This window comes from Tachysurus fulvidraco, chromosome 4, assembly GCF_022655615.1.
Source record: "Tachysurus fulvidraco isolate hzauxx_2018 chromosome 4, HZAU_PFXX_2.0, whole genome shotgun sequence".
NCBI classification, from domain to species: Eukaryota; Metazoa; Chordata; class Actinopteri; order Siluriformes; family Bagridae; genus Tachysurus; species Tachysurus fulvidraco.
Window position 1 is genome coordinate 12,482,875 of NC_062521.1, and position 24,148 is coordinate 12,507,022.

The following is a 24,148-nucleotide window of genomic DNA, read 5'->3' on the forward strand; positions in this document are numbered from 1 at the left end:
GACTCCAATCAACCTCTTAGTAATGATCAAGAGAAATGGGAGGCACCTGAGCTAAATTTCTAGTGTAGTTGCAAAGGGTTTAAATACTTATGTACATGTGATATTTCAGTTTTTCCTTTTTCATACATTTGCAAAGATTATTATGTGTGTATAGACTCATTGTCGACTTTATTGAGACATGCTAATTTATACTGTGATCCAATTAGACAGTCATGAAGTGAACTGTATCATGAAGCAGTACAATGTATAAAATCATGCAGATACAAGTAAAGAGTTTCAGTTCTGTTCACATCAAACATCAGAATGGGGGAATGTATGAGTATTTCAGAAGCTGCTTACCACATCAGGTTCCACTCCTGTAAGCCAATAATATAAATCTGATGCTATCATTAACATAGACCCCCAAACTGGACAGTTAAAAACTGGGGAAAAATAACAGGTAATTCTTTTCCAAGTCTGTCCAGATTGGGTGACCCAATTCCTGTCACAACTGTAGTGAGCAGCAAGGCATCACTGAACACACAACACATTAAGCCTGGATGGATTTCAACAGCAGAAGATCACATCAGGTTTCACCCCTGTCAGCAAAGAGCAGGAATCTAAGGGTGGTGTGTGTGTGTGTGTGTGTGTGTGTGTGTGTGTGTGTGTGTGTGTGTGTGTGTGTGTGTGTGTGTGTGTGTGTGTGTGTGTGTGTGTGTGTGCGTGCGTGCGTGCGTGCGTGCGTGCGTGCGTGCGTGCGTGCGTGCGTGCGTGTGTGTGTACGCCTGGCAGCAGTATTCTCTGAAATCATTTCTTATCTGTAATTGTGTGCTCTGACAGTGACATACTTAGAGTAATTAAATAGCAAACAGTGAATACTAATCAAATTCATGAAACACACACACACACACACACACACACACACACACACACACACACACACATTTCCCTGTATAAAATAATGAAATGACAAAACACTGTTATAAAATATTACAGTATTATTTTTATATTTATGTATATAGTAACGAGATTACTTCAAGAAAAACTAGATACCAGAAATTCTCCGTCTGTTACTTTGGTGTGATTTAGTCTGAAACAACCCTAACATTAATTATTTATTAATTAGCTACAATCAAGACAGTTTATTATCAGGTAAACTTTATTCCTTGACAACATTATAGGCTTGCAGATAAAATCAGCAACATAATTAAATATATTTATTAACCTGGCATGAAATCAGTTTTAACTGTACATATTTTATGGCATAAAGGCTCTTACAACCAAGCCTGCAGCTGCCTGAGGCTAAAGCCTGCTACATAAGGAATAAAAAACGATGTTAGTATAGGAAGATTCTCAATGAGTGCTGTTGTGTTAGTGTCATTTTTTTACAAGTTCATAATTTATTTTTTTTATTTCACTTATAGTACACTGTTGTAATAAATTTTACTTTTTATTACATTTTAGATACTTTTACAGTGTATAGTTATATTTAATATTGCAGAAGTTTTTTATTAGTATTATTATTAAATGCTACACATTCAGTAGCATTGAGGTTTTCTATTCTTTAACTTCAATCTGCCACGATCAGTGATATCATCAACAAAATACAATTTCTATTTTATCTCTGTTATTTATAGCAATTCCATAAAATGCATTCACTATTGAGGACTTTTTGTGTATAGAAAGGTTGTGGCAGTGGGTCGTGCTCCAGCATCAGCTGTGGATGCAAAGGAGGAGGGTTGAAACAGCAAGTAACGCGTGAAGGCTCTCACCTGTGCTTCATTATCACCAGTCTACTTATTTGTGTCTCCTTGTATGCTTTCAGTGAGAGAGAGAGAGAGAGAGAGAGAGAGAGAGAGAGAGAGAGAGAGAGAGAGAGAGAGAGAGAGAGAGTTTTACAGAGATGTAAGAGAAATCATTTTTGTCATATTAGAACACACAGATCTGGGTCAATTTCTGTAAGTTTTAATAGCTAAGTGATGTCAGTCTGGAACTGTCAGGTACAGCACTGAAATAATTTCTGCATAAGATTCCTATGGGGATAGTCTAATTGTCACACTAACTGAGATGAGCTGAGCTTTAGCCCATCAACAGAAGCCCTCACACACACAAAGAGGAAAATAAACTACACAGGGAAAAGAAAGCCAAGGGGTGGGGAGAGAGAAAAGGAGAAGGCTATTATATTAACCATGAGGAAGTCTTAAAAATACTGTTATTGCTCACATTGAATTTACCATGAATATATCTGCTAAATTTCCCATCATTTTAGTCCTCAGATATATACTTAAAACAAATTCATACATAATTGTGAAACTGCTAAACTACTGTAACACTTTACAACAGTTTAATTACATATCTCTGTGTTATTCATATTATATTTTTTGTTCTATGTTTACACCTTAAACGTAGCTGCAGACTCATTTGCAAAACAGTATGATGGAAAGTGTGAACATCTGCCAACAAGTAAGGGGGAAAAAATACAAAACCACACATACACAATTAAAACAAACAGCTCTGTTTCTATGGGAGTAGAACATGAGTATGACCTGATATGTTTGCTGCCTTGATGTTTTCATGGCGGATCAAACCGAGCATGTGCGTCATCTGAAATAAGTTATAATGTCATGGGGTTGATGTTCTTGCTTGAACTTGAGCTATGATCTTTGTTTAGTTAATAGATATGTATTAATTAAGGTAATACAGAGAGAGCCATTTAGATTTTTAATTAGTAATTAGAGACGTTATATGGACACTTCTTATATTCTTAAGAGATCGTTTGGAATTTGGTGTAACTGATATAAACTCCCACAACAATATAAAACACACTGTGTGCAATACACTTCATTAAACTATGGTCCATTGCTGCTACTATTCTGGAAGTACGCTGGGCTTGATTTAGTGATTGTTCTACAATAATTGTTACACCTGAATAAATGAGCATAAAAGCTTGTGGAAACTACAGTTTTATTATTCGTGGCTCTGTAGGAGACATGCCAAATTGCATGGCCCATTAAAGAGCAAATTATTCAGCAAGCCATCTACATTACTAATTTGAAAAATAAAACCAATACTAACAACCTTCTAAAGCATTTCATGAAAATGAGCAAAAAATGACTATATATATATATATATATATATATATATATATATATATATATATATATATATATATATATATATATATATATATATATAAAGTCAGTTTTTACAACAAACTTCAGAATGACGAACATGAGATCTCAGTGACTCATCGCTCACAATCGTTCTGGTCTTTTCCTAATCCACAACTGTCAAGTTTCAGTGAACCTATTTTCACTGTAACATTAGATTCCTGTCACTGGCAGTGGAATCTGATATAATCTTCTGTTGATGTAACCCATCAATGTCTGATTTGTGGTCCACTTTACAGTAAGATGCTTTGTGAAAAGGGTTTATATGAGTTGTTGTATCATTTGCATTAACTTAGTCATGACTGACCATTCTTCTCTGACCTTGCTCATCTACTGCTGCTTACTCAAGTATTACATAGATCCTCAACCCCACTCTTTGTAGATTCTAATGTCATTTATTTTGGAAAATACAAGATTCTCTAATACTCTATATCAGCCTATATGACAATAACAATAGGTATTTGGTGGGGCCAATAATAATAGTAACAGTAATAGGTGGTGCTAATACAGTAGGTATTCTAACTCTAAGTCGTTGAGAAATCTGTGATGATTTACAATGTTATTTGCTATGCAACACATTGAAAAAAATTGTTTTCAACTTTCAGACACTTTAAAAAGCTGATGAATATGATTGCATGTGTCCTATGTCTGCACCCAAATCACTGCCATGTTGATATTCAGTATAACACACTCTTGCTTGAGCGATATTGCTTAATTACATATTTGGTGTTTGTATTATAATTATATAAAGCCCATTTTAAAAGGGATTTGAGTAGTGATTACGGCTTGCATTGGTGCTGATGAGGACCAGAATCATTTGCTGATGCTAATCTAACAGGGATTTTACCGTAGCTTGGCTGAACTGAGACTGCGAAATGTACTAACCATAATAAACTGCACAGTGAATATTTATTCTTGAACTTTCATCCAGTCTCAAACCAGATGACTCAGAGCAAACTCACCAACATGCAGTTTAACTGAGTTTGAACCCAAGAAAATAGATCTCATTCCTGAGCTCGGCTGATCTATAGTAGAGGGCAGGAGGAAGATCAGAAAGCAAAGGTATTTTATTTCCTTTTCTTCTGCCTAGTCAATGGATGTTGCAGAAAGCTACATTGGTTTAGCTGTCCTGTGAAGCCCTCAGTGCTTCTCACTGATAAACATTGAAAGAGAAAGCATTCAAAGCCACCCACCGTCCACATGAAGACACTAAAGGATACAAATGCAATTTAAATGAAACTCAAATTAATTTCAATATTTGATGTCCAGCTTTAGACCCGAAACGACGGCTCAAGCCTCAAACCCACAACATTTGTTTTGAGGTTTATAGTGTCTTTCATTAGAAAAAATGGCTGAGGTAAAACAAGTGAAAGTCAAAAAAGTCAGTAAATGGTTGCAGAAGGTAGAAGAGACAAATTTCAGTAGTTTATATAAAAGTCAAATAAAGGAAAGCAGGCAACGAAAAACTGCTTGGTAGAATATTCGGATTTGTACCACTAATGTACATTTATTGTCTATGTGTAGTTACTGTATTCCACATTTACCTCAAAGTAAATAGTATAGGCATTTTATTATTTAGGCAAAAAAATAAATAACACCATAATGAAGTAGAGAACAAGAAACCATTTCAAACCAATATAAATGTGATTACTCCTTGCATTTATTATAGTCCGAGGGAAAAATTCCCAATTTAGTACATGACATCATTAGACAGATGAATAACAGATTTCACAGTTGAAGCAGAAGTAAATATGCCAAGACATTTCTATGATTTCTGAAATAATTGTGTTTGTGGTTTACTACCCAGCAGCATCCTGAAATTATATTCTCTACAGTAAAGAACTGTATAATAATGGTGCCTTTAATCTAGTGCTTTGTCACATTTCACACAGAAGCTTAGAAAAGAACCTACATGGAACACTAAAGAATCATAATGTGACCTTGATCATTTTTTCCAACACGTTTATGCCGATGTCTGTGTATGTGAGGCAGAAGCACAGTGCAACAGAGACATAGGTAATAATAATGCTTAAAATGACACACAGGTTGATGGTAAACACTTAGTGGCAGCAGCAGTTTCAGGAACAAGTCTTTCCATTGTCATGGATCTACAGGGATACAAAATTAAAGCTACACGATGGAAGATTTTGGCATTTTGTCATCGCCAGTAGAAAAATACTATCAAGACAATTTCATAATGTGGGTTGTTCTGTGCTGTGCCTGCATTCATCTCACAGCTGCAAATGCACACGTTGATAAATGGCTGTGTTCCAAACAGAAATCCCTCTTAGTTGTATGCCTAAATAGTAACAGTGTAGTGACTTTCTATTTATCATGGAAATATACAGTTTGAAGTGTGGTCCAAGTACTCGAGATTGTGACTACAAGGTATAACAGAACCATATGATGAAAATAAAATAATTTATTGCACACATCAATGTGGCAGTCTTAGTTACAGAGTATCAGACAAAGAAAAAAAACCAATATAAGTTTGGTATGAATCAGATAGTGATAATACACAAGATAGAAAATACACAATACACTCATTAACCACTTACTAACCACAGATTTAAACAAGATGTAAATAAAAAATACAGAGAAACTCAAAACACCTCACATTTGGTAGTAGCTGATGATCATGAGTTCTCGAAACAACTTGTCAACTGGATAACTGTACAAACTCCACAATAAGCCTAAACCTACTGACAGTTTATTATTAGAACTTTAAACCAAATTGAAGAACAAATAAAAGCCTCTTAATTTTGCCAAAAAAATAAACAGGAGCTTTTTTCATTAAAGTGAAATATTTGACTTACTCTAACTTTCCTTTCTAATTGGATGCCTGTCACCATTTAGTTAAACTTAAAGCTGAGGCATGATGACATATCTATGATATATCCAATCTTGAGCAAAAGTTTTTGCCAACCTGCCTATATGACACCCATATGTGATTTTGTAACAGCCTATTCCAGATTTATTTTTACAATACACTCCTTGCTCTACAAAGGCATTCCATTAGATTTTGTAGAGTGACTCTGGGGATTTGTACGCATTCAACCACAAGGGCATTAGTGATGTCGGGCGAGAAGGCCTGGGGCACATGCTGCGTTCCAGTTCATCCCAAAGGTGCTCAGGTTTGGGCACCTTAGTTCCAATGAAGTGAAGGGAAATTGTAATGTTACAGCATACAAAGAGATTGTACACAATTGTCTGCTCCCAACTTTGTAGCAACAGTGTAGGGAAGATGTATATATGGTGGTATTATATTCTATATTATAATTAATAAAGATTCACACCAGCTCCCACATGACACAGGATTATTAAGAAGAGCTGATTATAAATTAAGACTAATCACAATAATCTAATTATTTACAGTTTTTTACAACTGTAGATTTAAGCACACGGGAAAGCAGGTTAAGACAAAGAGAAAACAAAATCCACATCTAATTTCTGCTGCCATTTTTGTAGCCAGGTTTGAGTAAAGATTTTGAATGTTTTACTAAATGTCCAAAGGTATAAGAAATCAAATAAACTCAGGCTAGTTATTTGCCAAAGCATTGGAAAGACCTGCCCTACCCAGTTTCAAACATATTTAAAGCAAGGTTTTGCAACCAATAGTTCTCGTTTTCATTAAAAAATTAGTATGCATCAGTAGAGTATAATTTAAATATTTGCAATACCTTTTACAGAGCCAGACAATAAACCTATACTTCACCATTTCAACAGATCATGACAATTTGTACATAGTTTTTGGATTTAGCATTTCAGATGTGAGAGTGAAGAATGTCAGGTTGTCAATCATTGTCAAGAATTTCACAGACATCACACTAATTCTGGAGGTCCAACACTGCCCCCTAATGGAATGCGAGACTCAGATGTATAAGGATTTAGACAGATTTAGACAGAGAAACCTGATTTATTATCACATTTATTATATTTTGAACATGTTCTAATTATGTATGAAGTGTTACCCCACAGGCATGTTTTATGGGAATATAAAGGATCAGAACAGTTCTAGCATGTAAAACTAAAAAGTTTTTCCAAGATTAGTTCCCACTGCATTCTGAAACAAGTATGTAATTTTCACACACACACAAACAGAGAGAAACAGAGAGAAACAGAGAGAAACATACACAGACACATACAGACACTTAAACACACTTAAACACTTAGATATGAATTTGCCAAATTCATTAACACACTCTAAAAGATACTGCTGATATTTCTGTCTTAAACCTATGGAACTTAGGAAAAATCCTTAGATGCAACCATTTAGGCATGAGATGTTCCATTAGATGTACAAAATTCAATCAAATTCTATCCGTCGTTAAACTGAACTAAAGAGCTTCCCTCTACGCTTGCACAGCACATATCCAGATATTTTATTTGCCCATGTAGCTGGATAGCTCTTTATCCAGGGTATGTACAAAGCGATGGTTAAGGAAGAGCAGCTGCCCATGGGGAAGAAACCTCTGGAGCATTGCATCCACCCGGTCACTTTTTAACAGCACCTGAGAATGATACGAGTGTCAGCCAATCTGAAAAGTTCATGTGAACAACAGACAGAGAGAGACTAATAATAAGAGAAGTAATAATAGCAATGATAAGAAGATTCATTTATATACCAATTCATATAACAATATATTATACAACAAGATGTAATGGAGATACGAGTAGGTTAATAAAAGTATTGTGGGACAGAAAGAAAAAAAACAAAAAAGAATAACTGCCTGGCTACTGATGAAAAACAGCACAGAGGGAGAAAGAATACAACTGTGTTTTAAATTAGAAGAGAGATGAGATTTCAGTGATGCTCTGTGGAAGTAAAAACCAAGGTTTGAGCTCCATGACACTGAAAAACCTGATGACTGTTGAAGAAAAGAGTGGGAGTGTATGGGCGTAATAGTTCACCACAGTAACCCATAGCACAGCTGTTTTAAAGCACATGCTTTGTATGTAGGGAGCAGGATTTTGTTCTGAATGCATTTTAGATACATGCTCAAGTCCATTAATATTTGAACACTGACCCCCGTTTTTTATTTTTGTTATTTTAGTTGTCTATCACTGTACAGTGGATTGGAATTAAATAGTGAATATTCAAAGTGCAGGCTTTCGGCTTTAATTTGTGTGTATTTACATCAGAATCAGATGACCTCTATCGGAATTACATCACATTTTATAAGCGGTTATACATATTAATTCAAGTAACATTACTTCACTTACAAGTAGGCAGCTAAAAGGATGAGAGCTGATTTCAAGTCTGGCATTAGAATCTGTTGCTGTTAATTCTCAATATGAAATCTAATGAGCCAGTGAAGCAAGTAATCTATAGGCTTACTCTATCAAACCAAATCTATCAGAGAGATAACAGAAGCAATAGGCATGGCCAAATCAACTATTTGGTGTACTCTTAAAAATAAATAAAAGGAAACAAAAAGGCTCAAAAGGCTATGTACAACAATTGTGGTAGATGACAGAACGATGAGTAAAAAACCCTTTACAACAGATGGTCTGATTTTTGTATATTTATTAGTTTTACCAAAAGTAATAGGGCCTTCCTATAAAAAGTGCTCAATCCCTACATGGTCATTTCTGATTCAGTAAATGCAGCATAGCGATCCCGTATCATCAGGCTGCAGGAGAGCTTCTTCTAGCAGGCCATCAGAGTGTTGAACTCTAACCAATAACACCACCACTAGCACAACCTACTCTACCCTCCATGCATTGCACTTTATCATTTATCACTTACATTTACTCTGGACTCTTACTGAAGGATAAGCACGGAGATCAGACTCTGACTGTCCTTATACTGAATGTACAACATCTCCCACTACAACATGTTTTGGACTGCACAAAATGTTCAAATTGCTAAAAGTATAGCATTATTTTACTTGCTAAACTACATTCATAATTTAGAATACTGCATGGGCAACATCTCTTTTTTACTACAGCGGACACTGTTTACAGTTTACTTGCTTACTTTAACTTCTTTTGTACTGTATAATTATTATGTATGCACTATATCTACACCAATGCTTAAAGCACTCTATATGCACATGACCATAAACTTGACAGTTAGAACTTAAAATGAAATAACTTTGTCCATATAAATATAGTCCTGACCATAATCACCCAGTCTGGTGAGTGTTTTGTCAGAAAGGCCAGTGCTAATTGCAATAATATGATAAGGAAAGTTATGAAGGAATAACTGTAAACTGATTTTGTTGGTTGAAATCCATGCAGTGTGGTGCAGCGAAGAATGTAGAGCTCTGTTGGACTTCATTTTCATACAGCAGATTTTAAATAAATCTCAAATCTAACAGACTTTTAGGTTAAGACATTTTAGGATTATCTCTATATGTTATTTAGCACCAGTGGGTTCAAGATTGCATCACATTTGTTCAATTAAACGACCTGGATCTCAGAAGAGAACAGCATAGGAGAAGACAGTCGTATGACTAGGTGACAGTTTTAATCTTGTTAGTGCATCACATTTTACAAAGGAGTTTTTTTTTTTTACTAGTCACACTTCAACACACACACACCTCACTTCCAGGACCAAGCAGGCGCAGTTCCTCCAGGCAGTGGCGTGTCAGGTTCCGCAGAGTTCCTTCAGCAATAAACAGGTTCTCATGTGGCTGGCACACCAGAGTGAAGGCCAAAGACTGAACCCCAAGCCACAGAGCAACACAGCGCCCTGAAAACGGCTCCTTGTTTGCCAAAGACAAAACGCCATATTCAGCATCACTCAAAGCAGTAGCCTCTTCACCAAGCCCTGCCTCTACAGACACTCTGCCTGATGCCTCCCGGCTTGCAGACACAGCACTGCGCACCTGCCTGCGAGAAAGAGTGAGAGAGAAAAATAAAAACTGTCTCTGGATCCAAGTAAAATTTTCAATGAACTGTTATCAAAACTTTCCCTTATGGCACAGAAATAAAGTAAAACTAAACTAAAACTAAATAAAACTAGGAAAAGGCCTAATGAAAAGCCTTCTGGGCAAGATGTACTCCTGAATACTCAATCAATAGCTGTGCACTCAATCCTCAGCCAAATGAATGGCCTTTTAATCCTCTTTCAGCATGGTTTTAAATGTTTAATGATGGTCATTCTGTACATGTTAACTAAATATACTCCAAGAAACAGTTAGTAGTTCACAATTCCTCAATAGCAATCACTGAAGTAAAAAAAAAGAAAAAGAAAAAGTTTACTTCTCCATCTCGAAATGTTTCTTATTTCTAATTGTTACTTTGTACACATAAGGCAATTATAAGATTATAAAATATGCAGATTAATATCTATGAAAGATTAACCAGTGATGATTAACCAGCTCTCGCTCCCTTATCCATCAGCAAGCATAAGTGTCTGTGCTTGATTGCTACTGTGCTGCAATTAGGTGGTTTTAATGAGCTAGCACTGACTAGCAGGAGTATGGGCTGACAACAAATCATTCATCTATTTATTCTTCTTCAGTTATAAATACACCATGCTCTAGGTAACAGTGAAACTGGAGCCAATCCCAGCAACAAAGGGCACAATGTAGGAGATGGGTGGTACATTGCATCGCACCATTCACACATACACATTCACATGCTCATTAACAATAGTGGGCAATCTGAAACAGTCAATCCACCTACATACATGGTTTGGAAAGAAGAAACCAGAAAACCCAGAGAAGACCCCCACCCCACAAACATGAAGAAAACATATGAAACTCCAACCTCAGGATCAAGCACAGGACCCTGGAACTTTGATGAGGCAAGTATACCCACATCATTCTACCCTGAAAGCAAATCAGCTTTATTGAAATGCAAATCAATTCGATTTTTTAAAATAATAATAATAATAAGATTAATAATAATTCAGCAATTTGAGGTTCTATAAAAAATATCATTATGAATTAAAATTACTTCCAAAAGACTAAACATTTTTTACTAATATCAGTCTCCATCAGAATATTATCTTCTCCCCCTTAGCATCCATTGCCAGTAGCTTCACCACCATTGCTGCTTGAATTGCTTAAGGACTTTGTATGAACTATTCTAAATAATGCCAAAGTAGTTGCTGATTGTCTATCAAAGCGCACACAGCGTATCTAATACAACTTTCGGTCAGTGCTCTTTACTTGATTGTTCTTTTGAGGTGCTGCATTTTGCAAATCCACAAAGCAAAATTTAGGATGTAAAGGCTGCTAGCTTATACCGATCATAATCATGTTTCCAGCATTGTTACCTGAACGGAATTCTTGGTCAAACAATTTGTAAACAAGTACTTCCCAAGTGCTTGATTAATAACTCTTGACTGGAGACCTTTAATTATTAGTGCAACCCAGGGAGCTATTGTAGTACAGTGATATATAGACAGGGATGCACAGACTTCTGAAGCAACTGCTGTGATAAAGGAGTGTAGCTTTGCCATTGTGCAGTGCAGCTTTTCAAAAGTGAGATAAGGTACAGTATAACTCACCATTACCATACAAACTACTGTGATAAACATTATTCCTCCATCTTCGAGGTGGCTATCAAAGTCATTATAACTTAAGAAACGTAACAAATATATCACAATCAAAGGCTTAATTTATGCATAATGTAGATCATTTAGGAAAACGACCATTCTTCCTTTCAAGAATTTCTACATTCTACAGTTCTTGCTATAATTCCCTTATAGTGTGCAGCCTGATGGCCAGAAATGTTTTAAATTAAATCTATAATAATGTGTGGAAAATACTGAAGGGTTATTTTTAGGATCTTATTACTTTGCTAATACACCATCGATTTGTGTATCATCTGTTAGATAGTGATTTTGTTGTCTTAATTTTTGTTGTGGTATTTTTTGTGATTTTGTTGTGTAAAATGTGGCCTAATGGGAGCATACAGAAACTAAACAATGAAGGGCCAAGCCCACAGACAGCGTATCTATGAAACTGTGTGAGCATGTGAATGGTGCTCACAGATTCAGTATTAGACATGGCTTGGTTATTCAAATGTGCACCTTTACATTTCATCAAAATCTAAAGTCTACCAATCCACCAATTACCAAACGTGCTAAATTCACCCCTTTTGATCAAACCAAACAACAGTACACTCATTAAGTCATCTGTCTTTTTGTTCAACAAGACAGTGTGTGATTAGTCAATCAACTTTTTGGTTCTCTTCCAAATTAATTTTAATAAAAGGATGTTAGAATAAAGAATCCAGCACATTTGTGTTCAGTAAACCTGTCACTGTATTTCTTAAGAACATTTTATATCAATGCTGACTAAAAGTTATGGATGTGAATTCAAATTCCAATTTAAATTTGATTTGTATTTTTGGGCAAGGGCTGAAAAATGTCAACCCCGAGGCAGATAAGAATGTGATGAATACCCCATTCATGCTACATGTATGTTTTTTGTTTTTTTTTTGCAATTGCAAAACATCCAATATAATCTGTACTGTAATCTTTGAAAGACAAGTGCACTCATGTACTGTTTATACCAGAAAGCCCTGGCGACACGATTCTGCCCTACAAAGAAACTTTCCATCCATGTACTGTTTGTCATCACACAGAGTCACGTGGAGCCTAAAGCCTATACTGGGTGACACTCTGGATGGGGTGTGAACCCTACACACATACCCATTCACACACTACAGACAATTTAGAGAGGGCAGTCAGCCCAACCCGAGCAGTTATTATCCCACCCGGATTTCTATGGTGAGGGTGAAAGGGGGGCAGATTATGTGAGCACACTTCTAATTCTGAATGATTATGGTTGTGTAGATTCCACTGAATATACATAAAAAAGGGAAGGTAGTGAATGGGGTTATAATGAAACACAGCATGTGAAGTCACTGCCAACAGCAGTATGTAAGAGTTGGTGAAATGTGGGCGAGTGAATATTACCTGGCTACGAGCCCTACAGTCTCTTTTTGAGCCAGTCGCTGGTGCTCGGCGGTTCTGTGGAGCAGTGTGAGTTCCTCCGGCCCGAACAGGCGAGAGTACAGTACCCTGCTCTCACCAGCAGGGAGCGCGCTCACCGGACACACGGTGTGGATCAGGAAGCACACCACCATGACTTCTTTATAACAACAACAATAACAACAACACAAATTTACAGACTTATTACATTAAAACTATGTATAATCGTATGTGTAATGCGCAATTATAGAGTCAACATGCATGTTAAACAATGTTAAACTTACAAGATGGAATAAAGCGCAATAAACGTCCACGGATAGATATTCACAAGAGAGAAAAAAAGCATAAATGTAACTAGAATAACATATCCGTAGCAAATCCTACATTTCTTTATACTTTTCCTACATTTCTATTGCAAAACAATTTGGCAAGTGTCGGAAAATTACAAAATTAAAAACAACAATAAAAAACATATATTGTTTAATGAATAATATCTGATCCGTTCGGCGTTAAACACAAAAACATTTCCGGGGTTTAGTCACGTGACCAATGACAAGTTTCATACACAAAGCTTCAATGCTAACACAAGATGGCGACATTAGTTCAGCGCTAAATTATGATACGACTTAAGAGACAGATGTTAAGGCTAACGGCAGTTTCCTCGTTAATTATTTTCAATTTCGAGAATCAGTAAACAGCTATAAATAAGAGAATTAAATCTGACACTAAGTCAAATGAATGGTGCAAGTCAGTAGCAGCTGATGTGTGAGGAGTTTCTGACCTCAGGCCGATTCCAATTACCCAGTGAAAACACTAAGGAACACAGCTGTTTCACAAACATTCTCAGCTAAAACATTTTAAACAAAAACTGGTTAAAATATCGCATTATATCTTAAACTTTAAACATCTTCACCTAAAACACAAAAAAAATATACATATATATATTGCATTTTAATACACTAATGCAGTATGTTAAAAAGTGAGAGATGATGCCGTCAGCAAGACTAGTGCTTAAGAGTTGATTGTGGACTTCAGCCCGACTTTCTACACCTGCACCATTGAGAGCGTCAAGATTGTAAAGGATCTCAGCCATCCCAACAATGGAGTCTTTACTTTGTTGCATTCAGGGAAAGTACACAGGGAGAATGAGGAGAATCTTCTTCCCACAGGCCATTCGGAGTTTAAACCAGGAACACCCAGAATCTAGTACTGGACCTCTCCCTCCATCTCCATCCATCTTTTTTGCACTATGACACTTTAACTCTGGACTTGCACTGCACAGTGGCACTTTAGACACTTTAAGGACAATCATTAAAAACCATACGCATTTATGTATATGTATATACATTTTTTCATGTATATTTTCATATTTTATATAGTTTTTATATAGTTTATACTGTTTTTTTTATATCCTTTTGGTTTTGGTTTTATTTTTATCCCTAATTACATTCCTTTAATACTTAAATACCAGGCAGATGCAAAAAGCATTTCACTGCATGTCGTACCCTGTATGTTTGTGTATGTGACAAATAAAATTTTATTTGATTTGAAAGTGACATCAGTCTAAGTGCACACGTGGATAAGAATTACAGCAAAACTGCAAAAATGCTGTCACATATTTCCAAGAAGAGTTCTTTCTTGCTTTTGAGCATGACTCATGAATGTGTGTGCACATACACAGGGCAGCTGTTACTTAACAACTGCTAGAGACATTCTCACTTAACCCTGCAGTGCAGAAACCCCCCAGTTCAAATTTATGCTAACCATCCAACAGAAGCACAAATCACTCAAATCCTCCACAGTAATAAAGGCTAAAGGGTAGCGAGAGAAACTAACAGAATCATAAAAGGCTTCTTTTTAGCCATGAAATAGCAAAAATAATTACAAATAAAAAGTTTTCCCAAAAGTAGGTCATTTATCAGTTTATTAGTGTCCTTATAGACAGCAATTCAATTCAATTCAATTATGTAATTCCACTACCTTTTTTCCATGTCAATGTTTCCAAAGATATTTGCTCAGTTAAAGAAGAAAAAATAGTGCTTTTAGTCTGGTGAATATCTGTGCAATTTGTGAAAGCAGACCTCTTCAAAAGCAGCAAACCCCCAGGTGCAGACAGACAAAACCTGTAATTTTGTCACAGCTCTTTTAGATCACCCATATGCTGGTCTTACACAATGATGGTGCACTTATCCAGATCCTGAGAAAAAACATCCCCTACAAGTCATTTTATGTGTTACTTGCATTGCCACCAGCTAAGGCACATGTGGAAAGAAACTTAGATGGAGTGAGAGAGATTGGGCCATAAAATAAACTAAGTATTCGAACAATGGTTTGGCTATTAAAAGTCAAACGTGTCTTCTCTAACAATGGGTTGGAACTGTGTTTTGCAGTAATAACAGGATGTGGCCTTCATAACAGTTTCAACCAAAACCTACCAATGAGAGTAAAGGATAGTTTTAAATATAGAAGCACTCAATGAATTATTCACTGAATGGAAACTCACAGTGTCTATGATCCTATTTTACTCAACTCTGCCTGTAAAAAATAGCTAATTAAAAACTTTTTCACACATAAAAAAAATTTACCGATTTAACGTATTGAAACTATTAAAGTTATTCAAGCCCATGCTATAGAATATCTGACATTAAAGAGTTAAGACAAGCTAAAATGATTTGAAAATTTCTAGCACGAGCCAACAGAAGGGTAAAAATTCCATGAATGACTTACACTTTAGATGAGATATGTAGATGATTGCGTTTTCACCTTTAGGGGTAAACAAAATGGTAGAACTTTGTGATTTTTGTCCAGTAGAGCTCTTTACACACTGTAGATTTTCAAATATAATGGTGTAAAGGATTTTCACAGACCACCACACTTTTACTAATAAGCAAACTTGTCTGTTTAAATTTAAATCTGGGTCAGTTAGCTAAAGAAAGAAAAAAATAAATAAACATGATTCAGCAATACAAGGTTCAACCGAGTCAGCATAAGAAAACATTGCAATTAAATAGAGGTTATTAATTTAACCATTTTTCACATGGAAATGAGTATAAAAACAGATAACACTATACACACACATCACAGGAGCTGTAAAAAAATACATTTGATCACTAAATCTGTGTAAACATGCTTCAGTGCAGTGATAATTCACTACTTTAACAGCTGCTAACGCCTTTGAAGAACTCTCAACTAATCACCTATTCAAGAGTTTGCTCAAGACAAAAGCGTGTGTACTACTCCCATGTCTAAGCTGTGCTATTTAGCAGGGGCGGAAAGGGAAAAAAAAATGCTAATCATGTGAAAGAAAGATTGGGTGGGGATGTGTGTGCAGCTTGTTAGTTTGGTTATAGTTGTGTTCTTAACCACTTGGCTGACAATTTCTTATACAAGCAGTTATTACAATTTTAAACCTGCATTTTAGGTTCTGCTACAACTGTGTATCATGATGTGGTTATGGTACGTCAGGCAAACAGCTGGCTACTACCCATTAGAGGGGTTTTGAAATTGCTCTAAGACCACCTTTAGGGCCCACATTGGCAGGCAGATTAGAAACACAGAACTTGAAGAGGCATAAAACCCACCAAAAAGGAGGTGAGGGGGAAAAAAAAAAAAAAAGAGTCACATTTGCACAAATAGATTGAAGTAGTTTATTCCCCCAACATCACATTGTTATTGCAGTTAAGAGATCTTCCACTCACACACACAGGACCAAACATGGCCAAAAGCACAGAGACTCAATACACCAACTTACACACACAAGCATTTAGAGAAGGGGGAATCATTACAACACAATTTGTTATTTAAAAAAAAAAAAAAAAGTTTATTGCTGGGCATTTTGGTGAACATCAAGGTTCTCTCACGCTGACCAGCAGCAATCAGCCAAGTCTGTCTCCCTGATTGAGTGCAGTTCAAGACAATATCCATGACAAAAAAAAAAAAAAATATTGAAAGGGAATATTTTATGCTTCCAAAGAAAATTTCTAAATATAGGAATCATCATAAGAACTCTCCAAAAAAAAAAAAAAAAAAAAAAAAAAGTGGGGCAGTGCAAAATGGCCAAAGTAACCCACACACTGCATTCACTACTGCTCTAAACCCAGGCCTTCTGACAATTAAACAGCACTAGTCATTCATACTCTACTTTTAAAACTTAACACCTTTCAAGCGACAGTTAAATACCTTCTTTAAAATACACTGATATTGACCCATATTATTGGAATGTACATAATTGAATAACATTTAAACACTGGCTGGTTCTGATAAACTAATTACAATAACTGTAGATATGGCTCAGACCCAGATTGGCAGGGACAAAGACTTTGATTGCATCAGAAAAATAGGAGCACTATTCACCATAAACACTAGAAATTTAAGTGCTTGGAGGTTGTCAGCTGGAATGGGGGGGAAAAATAGGATTGGCATAAAAACCCACCAGCAGAAATCCATTGGGACAGGTAAGTTGGTGTAAAATGTGTGATTGAGTTAAGGCAGTAAAGAATGCTTTGACCATGGGCAGAGGACCGGAACAATATTCAATATAATTCAATAGGTCACTGCTACATACTGATCATGTGAACACAGTGTGAGTGACATTAGGCAGTAAACCTGAACGCATATTTATGTGCCTCAGAGATTTTTAAGGCGGTTGTACATGTTACTTTTGCTTCGCTCTCCTGCCCATGTCCGGCTCTTAAGGCGAAACTTCTTCAGATCATCCTTAAAGTCCTCATGAACCATCGGCCTATAATTCTGGGGCTCACATTCCATCTGCTCAAACAAAAAAAAAAAACACATCAGCAAAGATTTGAATTATAAGGTACCTGCCATGGAATACAAAAATTACTAAGAACCAAGAGTAAAGCATCACACCTTATGAAGGCGATAGAAGTCTTTGTAACCTCCCTTTAGTATGTACAGTTCAGGGTAATGGAGATTGGGATATTCATTGAGGAAACGATCTCTCTCGCGTACAAAGCGGCACATCCGGGGACCACGTTCGGAAGAAAACTCACAATGGAACACCAGCAGCACACGCTTTTCAGGGCATTTTGACAGAATGGGCTGTTTGAAAAAGCACTCCTCAACCTGGTCCTCTTGATGAAAGTTTAGCGCACCCTAACAAACAAATCAGCAAATAAAAGTAATGTGAAGTTTAACATACAAGATTTCAAATTGTGTACTGCTCAATAAATAACGTGGTCAGCTTCAAAAGTTAAACACAAAGCAATGCCTGAAGATCAACTCAAAGAACAGCATCATCCTCACCTTGATATGTCCTCCTTCATACTCGTATGGATAACGACAGTCAATGATGAACAGCCTCTCCACCACATCACTGAACTCTCTGTTCATTGCTGCAGACATCTGATGGCACAAAGGAAGGGAGAAAACTAACAAACCAAAAATGAATATGATTCAGTACATTTCCAAATACCTTGAGTGACCACTTACAATTTCTGGAGTGATGTATTTCAAGTCCTGGTGTTTTCCAACAACTGTGGGCAAAGCAGGAGGCTACAAAATATATTTAAAATTAAACAAAAAAAACCTTAATACCAAATCTCAAACAAAATTTCAGCCAGAGTAGTTCAGCCACACTCACCTTGGTAAAATCTCCAATCACTTTGCTGGGGTCAGCATCCAACATTCTTTCTATCTCTGTATGATTAAAAGATTTTGAGCGTTGAACCTGTATTTAAAAAATGGGGGGGATCAGGAACAAGTTTCAGAGTATCAATCATTTAGTGCAAACATGGTTGTGGGTCTTACCTGTTGAGGAACAGCATCATCCTGCTCCATGGCTGTGACGTGCGAACCAGCAACACTTCTCCTCCTCTTAACACGTACAGGCGTGTTGTCATCTCTGGGCCTATCTGGTCTTTTAAGTGGCGCTCGGCCTCCTGTTGGCATCGATGGTGAACGAAAAAGCCCCCGTGGCCGACAGCGAACCGGCTGCAAACCATAACATTAGCACAAAGACGACAAGTCAGCCGTGAACATAACCAGTGTGTCGTTTATCAAATCTTTTAAAAGGTTAACAGAAAGACAAAAAAATATAAAACCCCACCACATACCGAATCTGCAGTTTCTATGCTTTGGTCAGCAACTAAAGGAGCTGTGAGCAAATTGGCCATTCCCATAGGTACCTCAGAGTCCGTCTACCAGTGTCAGAGAAATCAAAAACAAATTCATTTGGTTTATTCAACTTTCCATTGTTACACAATTCAGGTATCTTCAGTTTACCCCTCGCCTCTTTTCCTTAAAAATAAATAAATAAAAAATTAAATTAAATTAAAAAAACTCACCTCTACATCATCATCAAGCACATCTAAGAAACCATCGTCGTCATCGCTAGGAAAACTGGAGAGTGAGGTGCATCGCAGTGTGAAAGGACTGTCACTATCTGGTGAGGCTAACTGATTAGATGAAGTAGGAGAAAGCTGTGGATATGAGCAAGAATTAAGTCTCCATGCATTTATCATCAGAATACCAATGACGATAAAACAATGAAGTACTGAAGTTCAAATTGCTGTTACCATAAGAGCAGGAGCAGAGTTGGGTCGGCTAGCAAAAGCTTCCTTTGCCTCCCCAGTTGAACGCGTTCGGCAGCGAGAAACAGGCTGAGTGGGCTTCTTAAATTCGAAACTTGTCTACATAAGAATGCAGAAGTTAGGCAGGTAAGGTCAGAGACATTCATCGTTTGGGAGTCCGATTTGTGAACCTTCATCAAAAGACTTACATCATGAAGGTTCTCCTTGTTATCCAGGCTGAGTGTGCAGCTCTGACTAAAGACACCATAGCGGGGCACATCAGAATCTTTACTCTTCAGATTGGGACTGAGACCCAGCAACTGCAGCTAAAAAGAAAAGGAAAAAATAAAATAAAAAAAAAGATTGATATATGAACAAATGTCTAGTTTTCTTGGTTACAGCAAAGGTAATCAAACGCTGGATGATTGCCTTAAAGGTTTCAATCTACTTGACATACTTACTGGCAAGGAGTTTATCCTGCGAATTGGTATTCTTCTGTAAAAACAAAATTATATTAATCTATTGAAACAAATACACATTTGGCTCAAAAGAAAATAATCAACTTACTCGTTTATCACTTTTGTAGCATTCTGTATGGCCTGCTCAAATCTGAACAAGGGAGCAAATACAAAGTTAGATGTGTGCCTGAGAAGAGTGTCAAATAACAGAATACTAAATTAGGACACAAAAGAACTTAACAACTTATTTACGTTCCAAGACTGGGCCCCTCATCACACACTGGGGTGTGAAACATGGTGATCCCCACCTGTATGCTAAAGAGTTCCCATTAGGAGAAGGGATTTCTAATCAACCATATGCCCATGCAACACTAACCCCTAATGCAAACCCCCTTTGTCAGTGCACAGAATGAATGGTGCTTTGAAGGGGGGAGGAAGAGTGCGTGTCTTTTAGAGCAGAGGAAAAGGAAGAATAAGTGAGCTGAGTGCAGCCAGGTTGGTGGGGGGCCTCTTTTCATTACATCAGCCCAGACGAGCACACGCTATCCACGCAGCTCCATTCAAAAAAATATTGAAGTGTGCCAGTCTATACACCCAACCCCCTCATGCTTTATGCAAAGGCATTAGTGACAAACAGCTGCTAGTCGAAAGGGGGCTGTAGATGAATGGGATCTTCACAAACAGTACTTGGGGGGAAAAAAAGGTAGCACACCTCAGACTAAAATGGCAGATGTCTACAGAAAGATAGGCAGGCACATGTGCTGCTGAAGTGAATTGCAAATCCATCAGTCATTCTTTACAGCACATCTGTTACCCAAAAAAGTGATGTGGTGACACCATGTCTATATAAACAAATTGGCCAAACAAGCCATAACAAATGCAGTTGCCACATCACACCCTAAATATATCCAATACTTCTATATGCACTGATCAAAAACTTCAGGGATTAGATTACTGCAGGGATTAGTGGCAGAATACAGTAAGGCACCAAAAGACAAGTGTCTATGGACTGGGTGAATCTTGGTAAGCCAATCAGCATTCAAATCCAGATGTAATCTACTATTGGCATCCACAAACACAGAAATAGCTTCCAGTGTTTCCAGCTTTACTGTAAACATGACGTCCAAGTGATCAATTTTGGATCTGCTATTCCAAATGTAGATTGTAAGTTATAACAAATATAAAATGTGACCTGTTAAAAACATTTTGAATGCACTATATTTTTGCCAATGGCTGAATAGCACCCAGAAAAGGCCAAAAGGAAATTGGGGGATATTGGCCCTAAGACAATACTGTAAGGAAAGCTCAGTTTTAAGAAATGGAGAACTTAAACTATGCATGTGATTGGCCAAACTTCGTATGCATGATAAACAGCTTGAGGGTCAGTTAGTATAACTCACTTCTCTTCTGCCTCCATTGGGTCAACAGGGCTGGGAGAGTCCAGGCCCAGTCCTGAAACACACGAGATGGAGGAAGCAAGTCAGCCTACGCATGTGCAGCTACATTTCGATGACACGACCATACTACATAAGTAAAACGCATGGTCACATTTCGGAAATTAGGGGGGGAAAAAAAGTCCCGATTCGGTCATTATTACCACTGAAGTGCTTCATATAAGAGCCAAGATGATTTTATACTTCACCTGCATCTGATGAAGTGTCGGAAGCGAATGATGGAATCTTCAATAAAGGCACATTTTTATCCAATTTCTTCCTTTTGGGGGTCTCACATTGCCTATCAAAACAAAAACAGCTATAAATCACTACGTATTAAATCTCTAAAACAGAATATCTCCCCCCCCAATCACGCACAGATAAACGCTTTAGCGCGTTACAAACCAGCTCTTGAAAGAGGAAGTGAGAACTGGCTAGAGACGTAGCAAGGAAACCAGAGCTGCTAGCAGGAAAGAGCGACTAACAACAATAACTAGTGTAAGTCAGTGATGCTCACCCTCCGAGAACAGCGAGATTGTCCATGTTGAGTGTTAAGTTTGTCACAGGAGACAGCACGGTAGTTCCGGGTGAGAAGAGGGTTTTGGTGCATGGGGAGCCCTTCAGCCCAAGCTCGGGCAGAGTTGGCCTAGAAACTCTCAGGACTGAGTCAGGGCCCGCGGCAGGCTCCAGGGAAACGGGGCTGAAATCGCTTGCAGCTTTGCCGATCTCCATTTTTACACTTTCTCAGTGTCAGAGGGCAAAAAAAACAAATCTCAGCCAGAGTTCGGACGGCAAAAAAAGGTTGTTTCGACTTTAGCTCGATGGTTAGCTTGTTAGCAACCAACTAAATACACTAGTTTGTTTATGGCGAATAAAAACACGCACATGACGCAGCGCCTAAATTTAAAATGATCCGGATTAAAATTGTTTTTATATTTTAAAAGGCCATTTTCTTTGTTCCGGATTGACAGAGAGCTACCGCGTCAAAGCGCTACTCTCTCTGACCTTCTCCAAACTCTGCTGTGAGAAAAGAAGTGCTGAGCTTAGCCCTTATTTATGTTCAAAATATGCAGCCAACAAGCGGCAATACGTACGACCAATCAGCGACCTCGATACATCTAATCTGTCCAATCGGAGGAGTTTGCTATTTTCTTCCGAAGTGTTCTTTAAAAAAAGTCCACATAACAAGCACACCCTGTGGCCAATCAACGATTAGCGCACGTGTCGCTGCATCCAATGACGTTCTGTCTTTGACGTTTACAGGCTGCAGTAAGTAAAGGTTTCCGTAAAGAAAGGAGTAGCTTTTTTTTTTTTTTTTCCCGCGGAATGATTCAAGCCCGGCTTGTACACGCCCTCAACAAGAGCTCAGCCAATAGTAAGGCAGGAAACAAGCTTGGACTGTACCACAATCTCGAACATAAAGGTTTAAATTTTAGCACTCAAAAAAATAAATCCACTAGTCTATAAAAAATATATATGGTAATGTAATTGATCATAGAAGTACAAAAGAAGTACGTTTTTTGTAAACAGGCACTTTTAAACACTAAGTACTTGTGATTGATATTTGGTATTTAAACTCTATTTCTTATATCTATTATAGGAGAGGTGTATTTGTCAACAAAGCCTGAAACATTGCAGTCAGTGAGGTTTTAGACACAAAAATACCCTTTACAGTTATTCTGTGAGTAAATAGTGGAAATATTCATAGGACTATTGTTAATAAGCTAATCTCAATACCTAAAGCATATGTCCTCTTTACAGTGGCACACAGAACAAAAGAGTTAAGAGTCAAAATAAAATATTATAGTTAATGGTTGGTTAACACTTTCTTTCCCTATTTTACAAACAGACACAACCCTGCTTTCTACATGTCATAGCAACCGATCGGTCCCCAAAAGCAGCTGTCCCCTGTTTAACAAGATCCCTCCAAATCCAGTACAAAGAAGCAGTGAGAACGTTGGGGGAGCAGTAAGCATGGCAGAAACAGCACAATTTGTTGCTTTTAATACTCAGATGTTTTGGAATACCTGTAGAAATGACCAGCACACAAAACACACCTAAACAAAGACAAGATGTTGGTTATGTAAAATAATGCCTCAAGTATAGTCAAACCATTTAAAAAGCAAATAGTGTGCATCATGGCCTGTGGCTTTAAGTGTAATAATTCCATCTAGACTAACAAACTAATGAGCACTATTATAAAAATGGATGTGTAACATATCATGTCCTGACACTGGGTTAAACATCCCTAAACACATGCGTCCATTATAAAACACACAGTAACTAAGATGCCACTCAATCTTTTTATGTTGAAGTTAAGATGCTAACTTTCATACTAAAGCAAGCATTTAGCATCTTGTCATTTACAAATATATCTCTCTGCTCTGCGCTGGTTAATTCAAAACACATTAAAAGGCCATCATACTAACTTTACTATTACAGTTCTTACTCTGCTCCTAAATTTACTGTCTGAAAGAGCATTGGGTTTATTGGATGGAAATTGGTATTGAGAAACAAACAAACAAAAACATACCTTTGTGAGTTTTTTAACCGTATAAGTGTAAAGGTAATAGTATATGTGTAAAAGTATCCAGGATGGGTTTAATGGTCTTAGAAAGAATATGTCATTACATATATTTCATATTTTCAGTTATGTGCTTAACAATAGAGAGTAAAGACATTC

General features: G+C 37.2%; 2 protein-coding genes across 3 annotated transcripts; both read right to left on the reverse strand.

Annotated features, from left to right (window-relative positions):
* Nucleotides 1–5,556: 5,556 nt before the first annotated feature.
* ap5s1 (adaptor related protein complex 5 subunit sigma 1) lies at nucleotides 5,557–15,926 on the reverse strand. Of its 2 annotated transcripts, none has more exons than XM_027142234.2 (4): nucleotides 15,772–15,926; nucleotides 13,030–13,204; nucleotides 9,695–9,986; nucleotides 5,557–7,660 (listed from the first exon to the last, which is right to left on the reverse strand). In XM_027142234.2, exons 2-4 carry the CDS (start codon nucleotides 13,197–13,199, stop codon nucleotides 7,532–7,534), a joined length of 591 nt encoding a protein of 196 aa, XP_026998035.2. In that variant the 5' UTR covers nucleotides 13,200–13,204; nucleotides 15,772–15,926; the 3' UTR covers nucleotides 5,557–7,531. The 2 variants fall into 2 exon arrangements, with proteins under 2 accessions (XP_026998035.2, XP_026998034.2); XM_027142233.2 differs by lacking the exon at nucleotides 15,772–15,926 and adding an exon at nucleotides 13,329–13,589.
* A 751-nt stretch (nucleotides 15,927–16,677) lies between these two features.
* Nucleotides 16,678–22,575, reverse strand: cdc25b (cell division cycle 25B). Its single transcript, XM_027142266.2, has 15 exons — nucleotides 21,983–22,575; nucleotides 21,675–21,766; nucleotides 21,433–21,484; nucleotides 20,142–20,183; nucleotides 20,036–20,069; nucleotides 19,784–19,900; nucleotides 19,581–19,694; nucleotides 19,350–19,484; nucleotides 19,119–19,202; nucleotides 18,814–18,996; nucleotides 18,647–18,733; nucleotides 18,496–18,558; nucleotides 18,310–18,408; nucleotides 17,914–18,159; nucleotides 16,678–17,811 (listed from the first exon to the last, which is right to left on the reverse strand). The coding sequence occupies exons 1-15, from the start codon at nucleotides 22,195–22,197 to the stop codon at nucleotides 17,671–17,673; spliced, it is 1,704 nt and encodes a 567-aa protein (XP_026998067.2). The 5' UTR covers nucleotides 22,198–22,575; the 3' UTR covers nucleotides 16,678–17,670.
* Nucleotides 22,576–24,148: the final 1,573 nt, after the last annotated feature.